Source organism: Tasmannia lanceolata, unplaced genomic scaffold, assembly GCF_043159265.1.
Source record: "Tasmannia lanceolata isolate RefF3 unplaced genomic scaffold, GAP_Taslan_0.1 ptg000020l, whole genome shotgun sequence".
NCBI lineage: Eukaryota > Viridiplantae > Streptophyta > Magnoliopsida > Canellales > Winteraceae > Tasmannia > Tasmannia lanceolata.
In genome coordinates this window covers 16,947,402-16,970,376 of record NW_027518697.1, presented here as the reverse complement: position 1 = coordinate 16,970,376, position 22,975 = coordinate 16,947,402, and the positions used below count along the sequence as shown (strand labels likewise).

The window sequence follows — 22,975 nt, the reverse complement described above, 5'->3', positions numbered from 1 at the left end:
AGAAATCAGGATCATCATCTAGGACTAAAGGCTTACCGTTTATTGGAGGGTCTTGAATTTCCATATTAATGATGCTTCTTCACAAATATGCATTCATCATGGCCCTCATCAACCTCTTCAACAATGATATAAGGCTTTGCAGTATTAGCATTTCCATTTATTAAGGATTTAAAGAGAATATCCTTTTCTTTCCTTTTTATCTTTCTTCATTTCTTTCTTTTATTGATGTGTGTGTGTGCATGTGTGTTTCAGGGAGAGTGGTGGAGTGTGTTGGTTTGGTTCTCCAGAAAACCCAGAAAACGAGAAGGCATGAGAAAAAATTCCCTTGAAAAATCACTCATTTGCTTTCGGAAGAGAGAGAGAGAGAGAGAGAGAGAGAGAGAGAGAGAGAGAGACTTGGGTAAGAGCTATTAGTTTTTTATGAGGGTTCAATCTTTCTAATGAGAGTTTCAAGGAGACGATAGGATTGGGACAAAGAGACAGGAGGGGGCAGATAAAGGCAATTTTGATAGCATAGTATTAGACAACCTACATTTGTTTAAAAATTACAAAAAAAGAAAAATCTATGGAAATTTTTACCGTCTATTAGGTACAAATAAGTCATACATAGTTTTAAAAACTCAGACTCGATCAATTGCTCATCCAAGAGAAACCAAGTCAACTAAGGCGAGTCAATGATTGACAGGGTCAATTTTTCACTAACTCGGAAGAGTATAATCAGTTTTTGAACCAAAACTGTATACATGGCACAAGTAAAAGAAAAGCACTACACCGAAAAATTGATGTGCCCTACCACTAATGAAAAACATTATCAATCAGACAACACTAGTCATTCAATCAATAGCATTGAGTGTAACCATTGGCCACTTCAACTATCCTCATAGTCCAACCAACAAGATTTTTAGCCACATTGATTAGCGGGGTTCCACTGGGTTCAACAGTTGCCAAGTGTATAGTGGTGGAGATAGGACAATGCCAAGAGCATAGCCCGGTTGACAAAGAAACAAACAATCCCTCAATTGCTTGTTGAAAACATTGAAGGTCATAAAATGGATTAAATATAGAGGTTAACACTTACTAAACAGAATGGGCAAAATAAGGACAGCCCGGTTGACAAAGAAACAAACAATCCCTCAATTGCTTGTTGAAAACATTGGAGGTCATAAAATGGATTAAATATAGAGGTTAACACTTGCTAAACAGAATGGGCAAAATAAGGAACAGATCAGTAATACTATTGGCAATCGGGGGCAGCTTCATAAAAAGTCACGGGTCTAAATTTCAGCAAGGTCCATGTGAAACAGCCAGTTACTCCAAAAGCTTAAGCTATTGGAGAAGGTGTCACTAAATCTTTTAACTTTATACCCCTCACGTGTGGGCCCTCTTTTTAAGTTTGGCCTACACGTGGCACGTGTGGCCCCTCTATTGGGTTTGGCCATTGCATGTGGATTTTTACTATCAAGGAGGTCTGAACCGAGGACCTTTGCTATGATACCATGTGAAACAACCAATTACTCCAAAAGCTTAAGCTGTTGGAAATGTCATTATTTAATCTTCTATACTTTAATAGGATGATGATTCCTTCCAACAACTGCAACAAAGCAGCAGTCTTACATTAACAAATAAAGTTTTTTTTTTTTGAAAATAACATATAAAGTTACTCGTAAAATTTATGAATGGCATTGTCATAGTAAATAGATACCTTGTCATAGTAAACAGATACAAGCTGAGGTAAGTACTAAAACGATAGGATTCTGAGAAATATGGTTTTTTAACAGACTTCCTATAACCTAAACTGGAAACTTTTAAAAACCATTTTTCTTCATGAAGTTTATGAAGATAATCAAAATGAAGGAAACAGCTGTCTGAACAGCAGAATTATTTGAGCACAACAAATAAAAGGTACAAAAGTGTGCAATTAAATGTAAATGTAATAAGACCTGATAGAAAAAACTTACCCAGTGATCCTTCTCCTCATTACCAGGTTTTATCAAGTTCCTCCAATCAGGAAGACCTTTTTTCTTTTCCGACGGCAGCTCAGAAAGTTTACCGGCATCAGAAGATACTTTGCTACTACCAACACTATCCTTCCCACCCATCTCCTTAAGCTGTGATTTGGAGAATGAAGAAAAAAGGAGGCTTTTATTTTAATAATGTATATATCTATACCAAAACATGAGATTAAAAAGGAAAAAAACACTAATACGATACATAATTTGAGAATGAGAAAAATAAAGCAAAATATGAAATAATTATAGATGAAGTCACACCTTCCAAAGAACCCATAACAGAGAGTAAAATATGATGTAAAATATACCTATTTTTGCAATTTACAATCCACATTTTTTAGGAACAAGTATCCTACAGTCCTACTTAAGGGACATCAAAAATTGTAGTCCTAAAGAGCATGAAAACATCAGTATGACCTAAATAGTCTTTCTCAAACAAATTTTTAATGAAATGAAGCTCATCACATTTTTCTGAAATGAATCAATAACCAGTTTAACAAATATACAACCTCAGTTATAGGAATGAGTAGAAAACGAGTCGATTACAGGGGAGAGAAGAAGAATGGCACCCGTGTCCAATTCTTGTATCTTGTTGGATTAGAGGCAAGGTTCTATCTATGTCCTCTTCTTGTAACGATTTTTTCTTAATAATAAAATTTAAGGTGCCGCCCCGGGTTCCTAGATAAATTCCGGATTAAAAAAACTGTGTCTCCTACACATTGCCTTCTGCTATCATTTGGTGCCGATACAGAAACTAACCATATCATTCTATAATGACAAACAAACAATACTGAATGCTCGGGCTCAGAAGCAGTGTGTGCAGGGATGCAGTCCAACCAAATACGAAAGGAGATGAAATCATAGCCAAGAGAAGGGTGAGAAGAAGGGTCGAACTTGATCCTTATTGTGCTGTTATGATGACATCAACAAAGCACCTTGCTGATGCAGCATGGGGAGGCTATTTCTATTTTTATTTGAATTTTCGAATGAACTCTATGTTGGTTTTTGAAGTTCCCAATTAAACATTTTAGATACTCGTTTTGGCCGGATGTTTCTATTTTTAAGTATCACTAACATGACAAAGGAAAAGAGAAAGGGAACTGACGCGCGTCACTTTGAAAGAAAAATTGACGTTTTGACGGCTGGGTTTAAAAAAAAAAATTATCTTTCAAAAAAAAAACTAACATGACAAAGGCAATACGAGTGGCCCTCCACACGGTCCATAATCTCATCAAAAAAATCTGATGGTGGAGGGGTGGGGAGATTGACAGTCACCACATCAGATAACATTGAGGATATCACCCTCCACTATCCAACTCCTACAACTGGGAGACTCGAGTTCCCCAAGCTAGAACAGCCAAAGTTGAGCTTCACCACCCAGGATCGAGGGACTCCATATAGGGGTGACGATCTCCTCATGATCCCGTTAAAGCATATCTCCTTCCAACAACGTCTAATGTCTATGGTCAAATACAAGGAGAAAAAAAAGGAGGGATTTAGCCCAAGAGATGACAAGAGATATAATCATAGAGAATGAGGAGAAGGCACTTTTGACGGTATTTTTAAAGGTGGGGCATTTATCTCTTTCCATAGAACCCATATAGAGGCCAACAAGGCCAGATTCCATTAAGTCATGCCCTTGCTAGGCCACGGCACAAAAAACCAACTATCAAGAAGCTCTTGCAGGGAACACCCAGGAAATCCCGAATAAGACCTCTCGAGCGCATCTGCAATGAATAAGCATGTGGTCCACTGACTCGCCTGCTCCCACAAGATAGGTACGCACTCGTCGTTTCTTCCACACTAGACAACGTCAATTTTAATTTCTATCAAAAAATTTCTCCAACTCTTCTTTTCCTCTTTGAATATCTGAATATTCCTTTCCTTCCAAATATGTCAAACTAATGCAAACGGAACGAGTCTCCAAATTGCATGTCTCATTTCTCCAAACCATGATTTTAAATTTCGGCTGAAACATTTCGTTTCGAACGAAACATTTCAATTTCAGCTGATACCAAAACAAAATCCACTTGAATTCAGAAACATACCAAATTTCGCCATAAATTTCAGGAATCTGTTTATGAGTTCGTTGAAATATGCGAAACACACAACTTTTTAGGTATAAAAAGTAAAGTTTCTACCGAAATGTCGACACTTCAACAGGTAACCTGACAAAAATCAACTCCACTCGAAAAAAAAGACAAGATCAACAGGATTCTTTAATGATATTTCTAAAAAACGACAAAAGATTAAGGGGCAGTTTGGATACACGGATTTTAGAATCCGGGATTTCTTCAAAATTGTAGCTGAGAGACGAGAAGAAGCGGACAAGCCGTCGTTTTTTACTCGTTTTTTACTTCTCGCCCTTCCTTCCATCAGCAAGAGAGTAGCAGCTCCTCCCATATTTCTAGGTTTTAGAAATCTCAGGATGCAGGAGAGATTTTTAAAATCTGAATTTCTCACTTAAAATCCAAGAAACGTTGTCAGGACAGCATACAGCAACTTGATCATGAACCCTCTTTTACACTGTTTTCAAACTAAAAACCTGGATTCTAAAATCCGCATATCCAAACGGCCCCTAAAAGAATCTTACCAGGATTTCAGCCTTAATTTCATACCGAAATGTTTCGGTAATTTTACAAGATTTCAGCTAAAATTTAGTATCGAAACTGAAATGTTCCCATTTTGCTAATGACTGAAACTGAAGCCGAAACAGAATTTAAAACCTTGCTCTAAATGGCCCACCACTCCAAACTAGTAAGATATTCTTAATAGTTCTTTGTAGCATCCATGCAAGGTCAAAGCCTTTAATGATTGCCTGCCATAGTCTATAATGGATACTGCACCATCAAGTGATCCAACGACTCATCCTTCTTCTTACAGAAAACACACCAACTTGCAAGATGAAACTTTTTCCTTTCGGGGAGATCACATGTATTGATTTTGTTACTCACCAAGGTCCATGCAAACGCCACTACCTTTGGAGGGGCAACAGATTTCCGGATTCTAGCACATCTTGATGTTCCCATATTCGAAGAGTTCAATCTTTAAAAGAAAGATCTAACTGAAAAAGACCCATGTGGATAGGGATCCAAATTATACAATCTGGTGAGTTAGGAGAACAATAATTGGAATACAAGAGCCCAAGCAACGAGGACAAGCTAGGAATCTCATTACCCTTCAAGTTACACCTAAGTCTATTGTCCCATTTCTCAGATCCATCAATTAGGAAGCGAATATTTATGACATGATTCTTCAACATGAGAACTTAAGCCACAATGCATATTTACAGGTAAGTATAAGTTCCAAAAAGTATGGAATCACTCCAGTATCATTTTAACTCACAAGTCAGCTTGCAAAAGGAGATCAATTTTTGCAAACCCAGAATCATTAAATAGCATTGAAGGAATCACAAGAATGAAAACTGCAAAAAATTACCGTTCAAAAAAAAAAAAAACTGCAAAAAGTTTCAGACTCTAGGACTATCTGTAACCCGTCACATCTGAGAACCATGACTTTATAGTATGGAGTAAACATTTACGAGCAAGCAAAAGTAACAGGCATGTGAAAGATCATTACGTTTTCAAAAACATTAATGCAAAAAAAAAAAAAAAAAAGCATTGGAAGCAACAGAAGGTATATTTAGAGTCCAGTGATCCAACCTGAACAGTTGCAGCTGTAACCGTGTCAAGAATGGTGTTGGTGGTATAGCTGTTTGATTGCAGCCTTATGCGCCTTGGTTCAATGTCAACAGAGCTTTTAGCCCAAAAAGTATAGATAGATGACTCAGTTACCTAAATTAAGAAAAAAAACATCAAAAATAGAAAGTAATAGGAACCGAGAGAATACACAAATAAACCACTTGCTAGAAATTTCACACAAAGGAGCCAACTTACTTCCCATCTTGTTACTGTCTCAAGTGGGTATATTCTCAATGTCCTATTAGTGTTAGGGTCAAGCATACGGACTCCGTCCAAACCAACCTGCATAAGAATAAACCAAACTGTGAACCCAACATCATAGACATGCTTGACTAAAAAATGGGCTTCCTATGACAGATGGGCATGGAGAGTAACAATTTGTGGACGATCCCATAAAAGTGCATAAAGAACAAACTAGAAACATTATAGATTGAACACAAAATCAGAATGTATTCATCTGCAATGCATCATGAGCCTTGATTTGGGGCATTCATGCCCTATTAGTCACTGAATGTTTCAAGCGAAAAAAATTGAACTAGAATACTGTATTGTGAATCATATAGAAGTCTCTCTCTTTTTTTAATGGCAAATTATTTGTTTTTTTTTTTTTTTTTGAATGGTAAAGTCAATTATATTGAAAACAAGAGGACAAAGGTGATCCCCTCAATTACAACATAGAGAAACAAAAGAATTAGCAAAGCCACAAAGGAAAGGAAGTACAAAAATTAGGGAGGAAGAAAATCAAAGAACCCAAAGCTCTCCTTAGAAACCCCATCTCTGGCCAATTTATCCGCCTCGCCATTTGCTGACCTCCTTACATGGTTGAACGAGATAGATGTCGTCTATCCTATTGTGAATCTCGTCGAATAAAGATGCAAATTTCCATGGAACAATCCTTGATCTTATAACCATCTGAATGACAAATGGTAATTCATTGAAAAGAGACCGAGGAGATCCCAAAGAGTACATTTAAGAAAGGAACAAGAACCCAGAAAAAATTACAGAAATCAAACCGACTAGGGAGTGAGAAAATCAAAAAGCTCTATCCTATCCCTAAAGACTCCCTCTCTAGCCAGATTATCAGCCTCTCTATTCGCTAACCATCTTATGTGGTTGAAGGAGATTAAGGAAGATCCAATAGTAGTCTTCTCTCCTCTTTTTCTGAATAATAATGAATATTCATTGAGGAGAAAGAAACAAGAAAAAAGACAAAGGGGGCAGAGATAGCCACTACAAGACGCAAGGAGAAAAGAGAATAATGTGAATCGTACAGAAGTTTCTGAGAATTATGAAGCAAATGATTTATGGTGAAACGGTCGGGGTCATGATTAGAGAAGGCAAACGTTAAAACTAGAAAAGCAATTAAACTCTTGACCAGCGCCTGCTACCTGCCTTTGAAGAAATGGAGAAAAGACCAGCACGAAGAATTTTCTTGGAGTCCCTATTCCTGTCACTCAAAGTATGCCATGGTAAAATTCTTCTGAGCTTCAACTTTCTTTAAATATAGTCAGTTTACTTATTGCATGGAAAATGGACAATCCATGACTACTTTTTCAGCTTGGGCATGATGGGCTAGGACAATCCATGATTTGACTCAAGCAAGTCAAAGGTTTCCATTTTGTCTTAATAAGGAGCCAAAGAGAGTGATAGTTATACATAATGGGATTAGTCAGTGGAGAATTACAACAAAACAGGATTATTGATTTCAAGATGAGCATAGAGAGCACAAATAGCAAATGAAAATCATGTGTGCTGCTAGCATGAGAAAATTTATAAGTTTCCCGCGCTAGTTGGGACCGAATGAGGGAGGATCTGATTTGGAAGGTTGGTCAATGATGTTTTCAGTTGGTCCTCTTGGCAAGCTTCAATAGATAATAAAGCTTTGAAATTTTCATCAAGTTCCTTGCCTCTTCAACCCCTTTAGTCATCAAGGCAACCCTCCAAAGTAGTCAAGTGGCTAGTGTAGAGGAAGTCGGAGAGGAATCCATACTAAAGGAAGCGATGGGCAACCAATCCTCCAATACAACAACTGATGTGGCCCAAGGAAGAGAAGTAGAATATAGAGGGGAAAAGAGAAGAATATGGGGAAGAGGAGTAAGGGAGGAAGAAGATGGATAAGGGAAGAATCTTTGTTCTCAATTCATTCATTCATCATCCAATTCTAAAAAATCCTAAGATATGAGGGCCTTATATAGGCTACTAAAATAACATAGAAATCAAAATTCTTAAAAACTAAAACATGGAAATAAAAATCCTACAAACTAAATGACATGGAAATAAAAATTCTAAAAGTTCTAATGGGCAAATATGCCACTTATTGGGCCAACAATATGCATCATTCTCCCCTTGTTGAAAAGAACTCGCCTCGAGTTCTAGTCCGCCTGGATCAAATATGTAAATGACCCATTTTCGCAGGAGTAGAAGGTCGTCGAAGTCACATCTTATGTAGGCCATCAGAAGTGGTCCATCAGGATAAGCGCAATGGACTGAAAAAGAGGCAATCCGACTGAAGATAATCATAGACTGTAAATGGTCACTACTCATGGTGACTTCATAAAAGATCTCGGCCATGTCAAATGTAAAATCCACAGGCATCACCATATCCACATGAACAACGTCTGCCAAAATCCCCTCTGCAACGGTGTGACCATCTGTAACATCGGTATCCCCATGCACCTCACATGTACCTATATGTGTGAAGCCATCGCCAACATCCTCATGATGATCGTCAACGAGGTCATCATCCACCAGTATCTCATGTGGTTCTATGATGTCAAACTGACAGTCCTTAATAACAATGCTCATCATGGCCTCAGTGTTTGCAATCTCTGCAATAAGCTCAGACTCAGTACTCCTAGCAACTGGATCATCAGTGTCAGCCTCATTACCAAGAACATCCGAACCCATCACTAGCATCAACTGTCTAGCGTGTCATGGGAGTCGGTAACATCGGTCGTGGCATCTTTCTCCCCTTCTTGAGATGTAACCTCATCAACATGGGAAGGAGACGGGAAGGCTGAGCATGAATTCCTGGTAGTCGTGACCTCCCTGGGAGCCTGAAGCCCAAGATGCTTGGTAATGTGATTCAAAGTTGCTTTCATATCAGCTATCATGTCTGAGTGTTGATCCAAAGTAGCTTGAGTGGGTTGTTCCCAGGCTCCTCGGGGTTGGGCTTATCTTCGCCTCTGATGATATCGATAATAAGCCTTTCGAGCATAGACCTTTGCAAACTCATCTCGAACATCTGGCCATCGACTAAAACAAGGCATGCCTAAGTCACGACGCACTAGCATGAAGTGTCTCCATTTTACCTTGGCATCTCTGCATACTGTATCCTTGACTTGACGAATGGTCATTTGATGATCATACCCATAGTACTTATGGTATGCATCAAGAGCCTTGATCCATTGTATACATGCAACATCATAATCTCCATAGGGATAGTAGTAGGGCATCGGACCTGTAGAAATAGGGAACCCATGGTGCAGTCATTGTGGAGCAAATCAATGTTGCATGGCCCCCAAATAGAATCTCTGAAAATCAATCGCCAGACCTGTCCGAGGTGTTGAAAGAAACAAAACGCCTTTCGTAGATCTAAGATCAGACTCCTAGATGGTCTGGATCAGCAGTCGGACCAAAACCGACGGATGATGAAAGTTGCACAAAGTAGTACATGCGCTCACCTACTGAAAATAGGTTGGATAGACTCTTCAAGTCACCTTGACCAACTCTCGTGTTGACGGCGAGACCAAACTCCGAGTGGAAGTGGCCTGAGTGGAGAGATAGGATGATGGTGAAGTGATCTGATGTGCTGAGCTCGGCCCCTACTATTATTCGGAATAATCTGATATTCTGATCTGATTTCCCAAGCCCAATTTGAAGTGTACAACAAATTCCGCCTCGATCTGGTGAAGATCGACACTTGAGGTAAATCGACGGATAAGATCGATCCTGGATGCGACCTTTAGATAGCAGCCAAGGGTCTAGATGGTTTCTTTATGATGATTGGAGCAAAAGTCCAGAAGGAAGCCGCGCCAAATTCCGACCCAAAATGCCTCTTTTACACCCCTCTGCTAGGCCATGGATTATGTGAACCGGTGGTCCACAACGCTTTGGAAACTGTGTGGCCCTCGGGCTAGCAAAAACTAAGTCTAAATTGATGCTTTGGAAACTATGTGGACCTCGTGTCTGTTGGAGTCACACCTTTAACCGGATATCACCCTGCGTTGCCTTGCTTTAATAGGAAACTTGCTATGCAAGTTACCTACTTTGAATATAACTCATCGGATGTTGCCTGCACAGCCTGTACTCATGAATGGAAAGAAGGGGAGGAGTACTATGATGTCTGCAACAGCTAGCCCTTCCAATAATAGAGGCCCACTTGCTGCCAAGAGAAGGAAACTCTCCTATTTATTAAAAGTAGGGAAGCACGTAACCCTTTCCAACACGTCTCGTCTCTTAGCTGTGTCCACGGCTGCAATAGCTTTCCAAATCCAAAGATTTTCAGAGATGCTGAGAACTGCTTTCTCTGGCTAGCCTTTCTTGAGCCTTTATCCAATCGGAAACTCTTGGGCTTTCCTTCTTCCTCACAATTGGTAGGGCATCTTCCAGTCGGCTTCTTGCCGGAAAAAAAATAAAATGACAGAAAGGGCGAGGGACGACTACAATTTAGTGAGAGGGTTTGTAAGGCTATTAAGCGTGGTGTTCATGCTTTAATGAGGAGGAGAAGGTGGAGTCCTCAGTTGAAATTTCTGGGTTCTTGAGGCTGATAACAAAAGGCAGCAGAGAGATCAAAGAGGGACTGGTTTGGGGATAAACTTGGGCTAATAAAAGGTGTTGGTGGGGCTGTTGAAGCAGGACTGATGGGTGTGGTTTTCTTGGGTTTTCAAGGCTGAAAAGAGTGTGGCTTTTAAATCAGTTCAGGGCTGATTGTGGTTGGGTAGATGGGGTTCACAGAAGAATGGTGTGGTTGATCTAGGAATTGTGGATGTTGGGGTACGTAAGAAACTGGTTTTGCTAGGTTTTAGGCTGAAAGTTGTCAGGTTTTTCCAGAGGGCAGCAAGATGGCTCAGAAGAATGGAAAGAGGTGTCGCAAGGTGAGAAGAATAGAAAAGGTCGGGTCTGATGATACGGGGACAGAAAGAGAGAAGAAAATGAAAGAGAGACAAGGAGAAAAAAGAGAGATGGGATCTTGGGATCTTTTGCTCTGAATACCAATTTGATGTGGCCCAAGGAAGAGAAGTAGAATATAGAGGGGAAAAGAGAAGAATAAGGGGAAGAGGAGAAAGGGAGGAAGAAGAGGGATAAGGGGAGAATCTCTGTTCTCAATTCATTCATTCATCATCCAAATCTAAAAAATCCTAAGACATGAGGGCCTTATATGGGCTACTAAAATAACATAGAAATAAAATAACATGGAAAAACAAAATCTCTAAAAACTAAAACATGGAAATAAAAATCCTACAAACTAAATGACATGGAAATAAAAATTCTAAAAGTTCTAATGGGCAAATATGCCACTTATTGGGCCTACAATATGCATCAACAACTATTCATCTCAACTCAACTCAACTAAGCCTTTGTCCCAAACTAGTTGGGGTCGGCTAATGAATCCCTTAGAAAATTTTCATGAAGGTGAAGGGATCTACCCGGCTCAAATTGACTAAGGCTAATCCTCACACTAGTTCGGTTTGTCTACATGGATCATTTTCTTCCATTCTATCCTATGCAACGTCATGTTCTCTGTTATGTTCCTAGCCCTCAAATCTTTCGTCACTGTTTCTACCCAAGTTGTTTTTGGTCTGCCCCTACCTCTTTTTACTCCATCAACTTGGCACGAGTCACTTCTTCTCACTAGAGCATCCAAAGGCCTACTTGTGCAAAATAAAAAGCAATTGCTTTGGAGGCCATGAGCAGCTCCATGTTGAATGGCGTTGATTCTCGAGGGGATTTCAAATCCAAAGTGGACTCAATTTGTGTGGGGAAAGGGAGTAAGGATAGTACTTATCTACAAGACTTGAGGAATGCACAAATTTGAAACACTCACTAGGGCCAGCATTATCAAAATCCCCACCTGCTTCTTGATGCCTCAGATCTTATTAAGACATAAGAATGCTCCAAGATGGCTGTTTGTATCAAAGACGTTGGCCAATAGCATACGGGGAGAGAAGCCATATGAGGCATGGGCAGTGAATATAATGTTTTTCTTTAAGATAACTTCATTAAGGGAAAAGAAAAGAAAAAAAATACAAATTTATATCAACGGGCAACATCTGCCCATGACACAATTCCATCATTCACACTCATGGTTTTGCTAACTTGTCGGCTATTTCACTTGCACTTCTAGGAATATGGCTGAACCCATTAGGCACGGGAGCTTTGTCCCCTTCCATAGAAGACATTGTTGATCAGCAGTTACCAGTGTGGGAAGCGAGTTCGAGAAGCGATGCAGGGAGCGAAAGGTTTAGAAAACAGAAAATGTGGGAGGCGAGAAGCAACATTTTCTCTTTAGAAAGTAAAGAGAAAATGTGTGGGAAACACCATTGAAAGTCAACAATCAACATAAAGTATGTTTTTTTTTAATGGTAACATAAAGTATGTAATAAAGAAAAAAGCAATGCCCAAAGAAACCTTTGGTGCAAGCCATCCTAAGGAGGATTGAAAATGTATTAGCTAACTTTTGGTGGGAAATGACAGATCAAGGAAAAAAGATGACCGGGTAGCATAGGAAAATCTTTGTAAGGCCAAAGAAGGAGGCATTGACATTAAGTCCTTACGAGATATTAGCAATGCCTTCAGGATCAAAAGTATACAGAATTTGCATATCAAATGCAATTGTTGGAGTGACTTTATGAAAACCAAGTATCTGAAGGGTGGAAGCTTCTATCGTATGGAAAAGAAAACATGTAATTCCAAGCAATGGAAGTATTTGATTCTGATGAAAGATGAGTGGATTAGAAACAATAGATGAATCATAGGGAAGGTAATGTTGTCTTTTGGACCGAAAAATGGTTTGGTAACCACACATTAATTAATCAGGTTTCCAATTGGGAGCATTTAATTTGAAGTTGCCGGTGAAGGATGTTATAAATGAGCTGGAGTGAGAAACCTTTCGCGGGTAGAGCATAATATTTTGCAAGGAATCGTTAATGCCATGAAAGCGTCCATGGTCAGGATCACTGATAATGAAGATGTACTGGTTTGGACTTCTAATAAATCAAGCAAATTCACTTCTAAATCATCATGGAAACTAAGGGTGCGTTCTTTAACCATTCTTGTAATTTTCATTTTAAAAATTAGAATGAATTTTTATCTTTTGAATCGGAATTACGTTTTTTAATTGTCTCTAAAATACAGAAATCCCAGTATTCTTGGTTTTGTGCAGTAAGTAAGCTAGAAAACGTGGATTGCTTCTATAGGGGGAGAGCCGAAAAAGTAGGAGAGTGGGGTTCTCGATTTTGTGTGGAAGGTGAGGTGGAAAATGTGGTTTAGTTATATTTCGTAAGATGCAAAAAAGTAGGAGAGTTGAGAGAGGGGAAGATCGTAAGATATCGTATCTTTTGGATTGAATTCCCCGGAGCGAGAAACTTTAGCACCAGAAAATATAGCCTAAAAATTAGGATGAATCCTTAGGCACGTCGTGGAAATCGTTAAGGAACATAATTCTCAATATTTTTAGGCCAAAAAAACGAAAAAACACTCTTTTTGGAAGGTTAAAGAACGCACCCTAAATTTCCCGAGAAGGTGGTCTACATTCATTTGGAAGGATCTTCTAGGGAAAATTGGATACTTCATTTGAAACAATTTTGCAGACATAGTCCCTGCTGATAGCCGATTGAAGGATATCCAACCATCTTCCTTCCAGTGCATTTCTGTCATGCCTAAAGAAGCGGAGTTGAATCATCCATTCATTGACAGTGATGTGCGAGAGCTATATGGTACGCTTTTCTATCTTGGGCTGCCTCTTCTTGATAACCAATTCATTTTCACTGGGCAGCTTTAGTGGTTTGATCGATCCAAGAGGATGAGTAAGCCAACTTTTGGTTTTGCTTTGAAGGTCATTCCTTTACTTACAACCTTGGAGATATGGCGGGAGAGATGCAATAGGCGTATGGAGGGTTCTTCTAAGCCAATCAGTTTGTTAATTAAAGTTGTGAGTCCCTAGGAAAAAAATGCTTGCCATTTCATTCTCTTCATCTTCGAATTGCTCTTCTTGGGAAGAGATGGCTTTTGGCAAAATTGAGATATTTCTGAAACCATCGATAAGCCTTAGAGTTACTCGTATTTGTTGATAAAGGCCTATGCTAAGTGAGCTAAAATTGAATACTGATTGGGCATCAAAGGACAATCCTGGATTATCTGTGGTGGTGGTGGGATCATTAGAAATCAAGCTGGCAGGATTATCTTTGTGTTCTCTCATTATTACTCTGTGGGAAGCAATATCCAGGCAGAAGCTAAAAGCTAGAAGCATTCTTGTATCATTCAAAAAAAGGTAGAAGCATTCTTGATGGCCTTAGATTTGCAAAGCCTTTTGGATTCTTTAATGTTTGGTTGGAATCAGATAGCAAGGTTTTAATTGGCATGATAGTTTCTAACAAGAATCCTCCTTGGTCAATTAAATACAATTGACAGGAGCTTCAGTCTGTTATCCTTGATTTGAAGCTTAAAATGACACATCAGTTCAAAGATGATAATCAGGTTGCAAATCACCTCACTAATTATGCTAGTAAGTGTAAGAAAATTAATATTTTTTGGCATTGGTTTTCCTGCATTGGCCGGAGGCATTGTGAGATTTGATTTCTTGGGAATCCCTAACATTTGTAGTAGGTACGATTTTTGGGTATTTGTTAGTTTTTTTGTTGCTTGAGGTAAGGCGGTATGTCCCCCTCATGTACTTTTGTGACTCCTTGGGCATTCCAAGTATTTGTAGCAAGTAAGTTTTTTGTATTAATTTTGTGGATCTGGAGGTAAAGTGGTATGTCCCCCTCTTTGTACTCTTTTATCATATGAATAAAATTTTAAGGTGCCGGCCTGGGTTCATAGATAAGTTTTGGGTTAAAAAAGTACATAGAATAGGATTATAGTAGGTTGGGGAAGACATGTTAACATATGTAAGAATTACAAGTAGAAAAGAAGGAATTTACAGTTTCACATATTTTATTCATGTATATTTAAATGTTATGTTTTCTTTTTTTTGGAAAAAGATCCACATAATTTTTATTTGAAACTTAAGCTGATTTTTCAAGTTTTAAATACACTTTTTTTAAATACGTTCCTTCAGTATCATCAAAAGGAGAAATTATTCTTTTAGGAAGAAATAATCACCTCAATAGGTAGCGTACTCTTTGGAAATGTGTAAGAAGGCTCACGGAAGCACGCTTTCCTTATATTTGGAAAGCGAGAAGTAATTAGCTTCCAAAGCGAGTTTCTGGGGAAGGAAGCTTCCCATCCAACTACGTATTTTCCAGTCCACTTCTTCTTCTTTAAACTTAGCATCCATCCAGGCATTTGATTCACTTGACACCTGCCTGAAATCTATTCCTTAAATTTTGGACATCACCTCTCTTCCTTGCTAGATAATGCTTGGTACTATCTGATAATTTCCTCTTCTATCATGCCCTCATCTTCTTCTAGTTCTTTATCCATCATCAAACATCCAATCGGATTCTTTCTTTTTTCTCGTTGATGTTATTTTATCGAAAAATGATATGTCATGGTGTAACGCCCGATCTCATCAAGGGTTGGTAGAGTTGGTAAAAATTAGCTCAATCTTAACAGTAGATTTTTCCCATCGAAGATCAACGGTCTAGATCTGTGATTTGGAGCCTTTCGGACTGTTTGATCGATTACCGGATCCCTCGAACCGTCGATCAAGCTCGAGTGGATGACATATCACGTCATTTTATTTATAGCTAGATTATGGGCCATCAAATCTTGTCCGTTTGACTTGATTTTGGTCCCGTTAGATAGGTTTTTCGATTACCCATCCAACGGGCCCAAGATCACTCAATTTAGACGCGATTTGATGAAGTTATGACCAATTTACCATTAAAGTATGGGTCAAATACGGATTTGTGATTTAAAACTCGTTTTTTTTTTTGTACTTTCATTCAATTTCTCAAAATTTAAAAGTAATACATGTACCAAGAGATTTTCCATGAAACGCTTTTTTCCATGAGAAACATTCATTTTCCCCATGGGAGGGACAAATTTTCCCCATGTGGGAAAATTTGCCAACTCCTGAGATTTGAGTTAGATTTTAAAAATTTCTTAGATTGGTTGACTTTTTATTTAAGGAAAAATTTGCTTGCATATCTTTTAACTAGGCAAGAAATTTGACTTCCAAAATTTGAATTAGAGGAGGGAAAAACCTCATGGAAAGTTGGTTAGTAAATAGCAAGTATATTAATCAAGTTTTAATTTAGGAAAGAATATTTAATTTTTGAACAACCAAATTCTTGGAGGGAAACCTAAAAGGCAACCCTCCATAAAGTGTTTATTACTTAACCATTAAGATCCCTCAATTAAACAAAGTCAAACATGAAAGTTCTAAGAGAAATATATATGCTTGGCCTTTCCCTTTAGGAAATCATTCACACACACAAAAAAAAGAGGGGAAGAAGAAAAAGAAAAAGTCCCCCTCTCCCTCATTGCAAAACGTGGGAGAGAGATATTGAGTAAGGGAAGAGAAAAGAAAGAGAAAGGGAAAGGAGTGGAAGGCTAAAGGGAGGCTTGACTTTCTATAACTTTTGTCATCATCAAACAAGTACCCTTATTACCTTCCTTGTCTTATAGTGTTTTCTTGGTCGCAAAACGGACCAGATTTAGCACTGTTTTTATGTGTTTTTCTTGGTCCCAAAACGGACCAAATTTAACGTTGTAATGAGTAGTAGTTTCCTTGGGTCCCAAAACGGACCAGATTTAACACTGCTTTTGTGTGTTCTTCTTGGTCTCAAAATGGACCAAATTTAGTGTTGTTTTTGTGTGTTGTTCTCGGTCCCAAAACGGACTAGGTTAAACGTTGTTTTGGTGTGTTTTCTAAGTCCTAAAACGGACCAGATTTATAACATGTTAATGTATGCTTTATAGGTCCCAAAACGGACCAGATTTGTACCCCGTTGATATGTGTTTCCTTGGTCCCAAAACGGACCAGATTTGTATACGGTTGGTACGTGTTTTTACGTATCAAAACTAGACAGATTTAAAGCCAGTTATATGCATTTTTTTATATACTAAAACTGGACAGATTTAAAGACCATTATATGCGTGTTTCTATGTATCAAAACTGGAAAGATTTAGAGTCAGATATATGCATGTTTTCGTGTGCTAAAACTGGACAGGTTCAACATCATTCATATGCGCATTTTATATACCAAAAATGGGACAGTAGTGTCCTATGTTTGTATGTGATTGCGTCCCAAAAATGGGACAGCAGCGTTCTATGTTTGTGTGATTGTTTTATGCCCTCAAACGGGGCAGCAATGATGTTTTTCTGTGTGTGAGTTTCATGCCCTCAAATAGGGCAGCAGTCATGTGTTTTTGTGTGTGAGTTTCATGCCCTCAAGCAGGGCAGCGATCATGTGTTTCTGTGAGTGAGTTTCATGCCCTCAAACCGGGCAGCAGTAGGCTTTTCAGTGCTTGAGTTTTGCACCCCAGAACAGGGGAACAATAGTGTCCTTTATGTGTGTTCTTGCTACCAAAAAACAGGGCAGCCATATAGCGTGTTCATGAGAGTGTTTTGGTGCCTAAACAGGGCAGCAAGAATCTTCTTCGGGTATGTATCTTTCCTGCCCAAAGACAGGACAGCAACGGTATGTCTATGTGCAATGCATGGGTTTCACCTAAGATAGGGCATCAACGTAGTATGTGTACGCGTTTTTGAAAACTTAAACATAAGAAAATTTGACACTGTTATGTTCTATCACTTAACTCCATGACTATAGCACTCCACTACCTATCAAGAGTCGTCCATTATTCCTCATTCGTAAGTTAAGGCAGGTGACAGCTAGACCTAACCTTGTATGACTTTCAATAAGGGAAGTAAATGCAATAGTATAGTTTATTAAATGATAACATGATATATGCTTAGATCTGATAAGATGTTACACTACACTTACTTGTTGTACTTGTAGCATGCAATACAAATCGGAAAATTGTAGTTCTTTGACAGGGACGCAATGTTATAGCTATCATGCAATAGTAGATTTTCTTGCATAAAAAAATTGATATTGTGCCATGGACTCAAAAAGGAAAAAGGAACCATTACATAAACACTGTTAATGGGGTGGGTGATCGGAGGCCAACGAGCTAATCCCCGGATATTTAGACGTCAAGGGTGATAAGCGCTAACCCTTGTCGATGTGGAATCCTCTGGAGACTAAAAGTACCAAGGTGGCAGGATCTGTCGTACAACACCTCACAGGCTATGGGAGCTGGAGTACCTTGGGTAGCCATCCTATACTTCATACATATTATTCACCATTTATTTACATTTATTGTTACGCTTATTTCCTTCCTATACACTTGGATTTATATCACTTTGTAGACTAGTTATGATGTTTATTGCATATTATTGTTTCATTTAGTAAACTATATTGCTGCTTTACTCATTTATTGTTCTCTATACTTGTTTCGGTCATTGAATGACAATGCTAGATCGTTGGATCTAATGTTGCCATATACATCTCAGGTTTCGTGACAATGGAAGACGAAACCAATGTAGGTGGGGAGATAAAAAAATAAAAAAAAAGGTGTGCAAGTTAGAGTGCAAGAGTAGTGGATTTTTGACATGTGTCTGGCGGTTTCTCCGTCTCATCTTGTTTATTATTATTGGCATTGTTATAGAAAACCTTTGGATTTTAATGTTAGTAGCTTTTATCCCTTATATATATAAGTGTATACTTCAAAAAGAAATATGTTCTATATGAGTTATATTTAATTTCTATCTTTGGTAGCGATTCGGAATTTTGGGATTTGAAAAAAAAAAACTCTTCAAAAAAAAATTACAGGTCGTTACACATGGTCTCCCTCTTTTAGCCATAGTAATTTCGACCATTGCCTCCACCCTATCACCTCCCATAAAATATCCTTTCACACTGTTGGCACAAGTTTTCTATTTGGGCTTCATGCTCTTCATCTTTTCTTTGCTCTCCTAACTGCTTGCCGATAATTTCTAGCAACCTTTGTATTTTTTTCCTTCCTTGCATCAACAGAGTGAAAGCTCTCTTTCTTCTCTTTGTTATTTTTCTTCACAAACTTCAGTTTTTTTTTTTTTTTGTGTGTGTGAATCTAAAAACCTTTCCATCCATCTCTACCTCTCATTTTTCCAAAAAACTTGAAACATTCAGCCACATCCCGGAACAAAAACAATGGTGAATGATGTGAGGCGGGTCTGGGGAAATTCTTCGGATTAGACCATTGAACTTCATTTCCCACTCAAAATAGATTAAAAATTTGTCCAGTTCCCTTCTCTCTCTCTCTCTCATGGTTGATTAAAAACGTTCCCAGTTCATTTTTTTTTTAATGGTAATTTTTTCGGTACTCTCTCAAGAAATATAAAAAATTGTTCAGTCGTGCCATGATTCTTTCACAACTCATGTTTTCTTTGAATGACGTCCAAAATTTTATTAAAAGGAAGGGGGGAACAAATTCCGAACACCGAGATGGTCAAATAAAGACAAAGGCACAAAGCAATAAACATAATCGACTCAAGGGTGGAGAAAATAAAAAAAATCTCAACAAGGCCAACCTACCCCAGATAGGGCAAGCCGATCAGCTTATCTCTTCTAGCGCATTGGTGAGTCTCCAAGGGAAAAGGCATCTTTGGTTATGCCATCTAATCACATTTAAAGAGTCACTTTCCACAATAAGGTTATCGATATCATTGGGATGAACCGAACAAACCTCGCGGAGGATAGCCTGCACTTCTACTTCATTTGAATCCTTAACCACAACAAAGTCAGAGAAAGCCCACTTAGTAAAGTCATTCTCATCTCTAAGAATGCCCCCCACACCAGCTGGTCCAGGTTTTCTAAAGCTTGATCCACCAAAGTTTAGCTTAACCAGCCTAGCAGTGGGAGGAGACCAATATGTGGTAGGATGATTAGAAAGCTCCTTGCTAATGCAACTCAGTGGTAGGATGATTAAAAAGCTCTCTCTCTCTCTCTCTCTCTCTCTCTCTCTCTCTCTCTCTCTCTCTCTCTCTCTCTCTCTCTCTCTGCTTTTTTACCTCCCTTTTTCCACATGAAGAACTAAGCCTCTTCGCCTCCCTCATAACTTAGAATCTGACTTAATATTATCTTTCCCAACCTTTTCTTGCCCTTTTAATTGTTTAATTGTCTCCACCACTTCCTTGCTCCTTTGTCCTATCTCCGCCTCAAATTCCTATCAATCAAGGTTTTAAATTTCGGTCCTCACCGAAACTGAAATTTCAGCCGACATTGGGAGTACAGACTAACCTTTGACACCACTAACAATAGACGGGAGGTTCAGCTACATCAGATTATTCCTACAATGGGAATCATATGTATTACTTACATCGATCTTGTACTTTATCACATGGAAACATTAACTATGACCACTATAAATGCTAACGGGGTGCATGTGAAAGAGAAGACTACAACAACAATGATGCAGCGAGAGATTGAGAAAAGAAACTTACCTTGATTTTGCTTGGAGTATTAATTTGTTACACAATTTTCTGATTTAAAGTTCAGGACACATTTTAGATTGATCCATGAGTCCTCATTGAGCAACGAAGGATGAGAGCTAAGGCCTGAGAGCCTAGGACTAGTTGTTAACTTTTAAGGATGGAAATATTCTGATTCTATAGTGCTGGTTAGCCTAGTACCGTAATCAACAAGCTAATTGCTAACCATGCATATCCCTACTGTACTTTGTGGTACTACATATATGATAGAGCGTTTCCCTCTAGATCTCCATGCTTTGATTCAGTACGCATAAGAATGAAGTTTGAACCCCTCACCATAATGTACTAACCACCACTAGAGAAAAACTCAACTCAAGTGGATCTTTGCACTGATTTAAGTTTTTGCTTTATGTTATAAATGCATTGAACCATGAAAAATGAAATGAATTAACCAAATCGAATATACACACATATTCTCTTGATAGTAAACATATCCATTTATGTGCTCATAGCAATCCTAAACATGAAAAAAGGGGAACATGAATAAAAAAAAGGGTGGCGCAGTACGCGAGGCACCTGCCATTGTGGGGTCTGGGGAGGGCTAGATGTCTATAAGCATGAATACAGACAGAAAATATTTTCTTGTAGTCTTGTCCATAGGCACTGTTCTTGGCACCTAAATAGAATTATCTATTTGAGTCACCTCAGTAACTTGATGACTTTGACTTCCCATATAGGCTCCTTCAACACTCGTGCAAAGCATAGAAAACCCCATTGGGGTTAGAATATGGCAACTAAATTTATTGAACCAAGTAGCAAATAGGGAAGGACATATAAGGAATAACTATTAGCATAAATGAGCTGACACAATGAATTCAAGCAATCTAATGCAAAATCGACTAATCTGAAATTGATAACTACAGTGGTAAATGCAGTGAACAGAACTATTTGCTTGGGTTCAAAGTTTTACTTGGGCATAGATAAATGCAAAATCAACACAATATTAACGACAACTTAACACGGGTTTTTCCTCTCAAACCTGGCAAAGTACATCCATGGTGCTCTGACCCAAACCTTCCGGCAAAAGCTTGACCCGAAACTTCTGCACCCCATTCTTCACATCCTGCTGAGCTTCAACCTTTGGCACCGCCCTCACAATCTTACCTGAGCCAACCTGGTCCTTCCCAGACGATAAGTTCAAGCTCGTCGACCGCCCATAATCATCGAAAGCCACTCGAGACGAAGACTTGGAACTGCCACCACCTGTGCCTCGAGCACCATAAGGCTCATCCCTCCCACCATCATAAGCATAAGCACCATCTTCAAGGCTGCCATTTCTGTTCATACCAATACGATTGTATTGGTGCACCCCATTCTCCTGCTCAAAATTGGATTTGCTCCGGCCGTACATGCTCTGCCCACCATACAGCCCAGAATTCTGATCCAGATAGTCTCTGCCATGTTCGAATTTCGAGCTATTCTCATAAGGGTTTTCATAGATTGGTCCGGAGGAGACAAATTGATCATAGGAGGAAGAAGGGTAAGGAGCAGAGAACGAGGAATTGGTGATGGAATTAGGGTTAGGGTTTGGTGGGGAGAGAGATGGCGGGGGCAGGGCGTAATTCGAGGAGGACGATTGAGATTCGAATGGGTAATATGAGGTGGCTTGAGAGTCCAACGCCGGGGAGGGATTAGGATTAGAATTAGGATAAGGGTTAGAATTGGGATTAGGGTTGGAATTGGGATTAGGGTTTGGCGGGGAGAGAGATGGCGGGGGCACGGCGTAATTCGTGGAGGACGAATGAGAATCGTATGAGTAATATGAGGTGGCTTGAGGGTCCAACGCAGGGGAGGTATTAGGATTAGGATTAGAATTGGGATAAGGGTTAGAATTTGGATTAGGGTTGGAATTGAGATTAGGGTTTGGTGGGGAGAGAGCTGGAGGGGGCATGGCGTAATTTGTGGGAGGAGATTGAGAATTGTAGGAGTAATATGAGGTTGTTTGAGGGTCCGACGCAGCGGAAGGATGAGAAGGGAAGGGGGAGGGATTAGGGTTAGAATTGGGATTAGGGTTAGGGTTTGGTGGGGAAAGAGAGGTAGGGGGAACGGCGTAATTCGCAGCGGAGGAATGAGAATCGTAGGAGTAATATGAGGTGGTTTGAGGGTCTGAAGTTGTAGAGGGATGAGAGGGATTGAAGGGTTGATATGGAGCTAGGGTTTGGGTATAGGAAGGGGAAGTTGGGGGAATTGGATTAGGGTTTTGTGGATGGGGAGGGTAGGGATTGTAGAGGGGAGGGTAATCTGAAGAGGAGTAATTGGAGAAAGGAGGAGCAGATGCAAAGGTTGGGGGAAGGGGATTCGAAACAAAATCACTAGGGTTAGGGTTAGGGTTTTGATGGTGGGGAAGAGGGGGATGATAATATGAAGTACTGAAATCACCTCCTTGTTGCATCTTTTCTGGTTTTTTTTTTTATGTTTTGGGGAAAGAAAGAGATGAGAAAGCTAGGGTTTGAGAGAGAGAAAGAACCTGTTTTTGTTTTTGCTTTTGCTTCGTATTCTTCTTCTTCTTTAGAAGACGCTAGAATGGAGAATTTCAACTGGTGTTTTTGCTATATCGT

At 39.2% G+C, this 22,975-nt stretch overlaps 1 protein-coding gene across 3 annotated transcripts in view; it reads right to left on the bottom strand.

The window, feature by feature from the left end:
* The window catches only part of LOC143854913 (protein FREE1-like), a 59,445-nt gene extending 36,470 nt beyond the window's left edge, over window positions 1–22,975 (bottom strand). For all 3 annotated transcript variants that reach the window (XM_077365050.1, XM_077365049.1, XM_077365048.1), the window contains exons 1-4: window positions 21,397–22,975; window positions 5,906–5,992; window positions 5,672–5,803; window positions 1,959–2,108 (exon numbers count right to left, since the gene is read on the bottom strand). In XM_077365050.1, coding sequence (XP_077221165.1) covers window positions 1,959–2,108; window positions 5,672–5,803; window positions 5,906–5,992; window positions 21,397–22,809 — 1,782 coding nt within the window. In that variant the 5' untranslated portion in view covers window positions 22,810–22,975. The remainder of the gene's footprint in view (window positions 1–1,958; window positions 2,109–5,671; window positions 5,804–5,905; window positions 5,993–21,396) is intronic.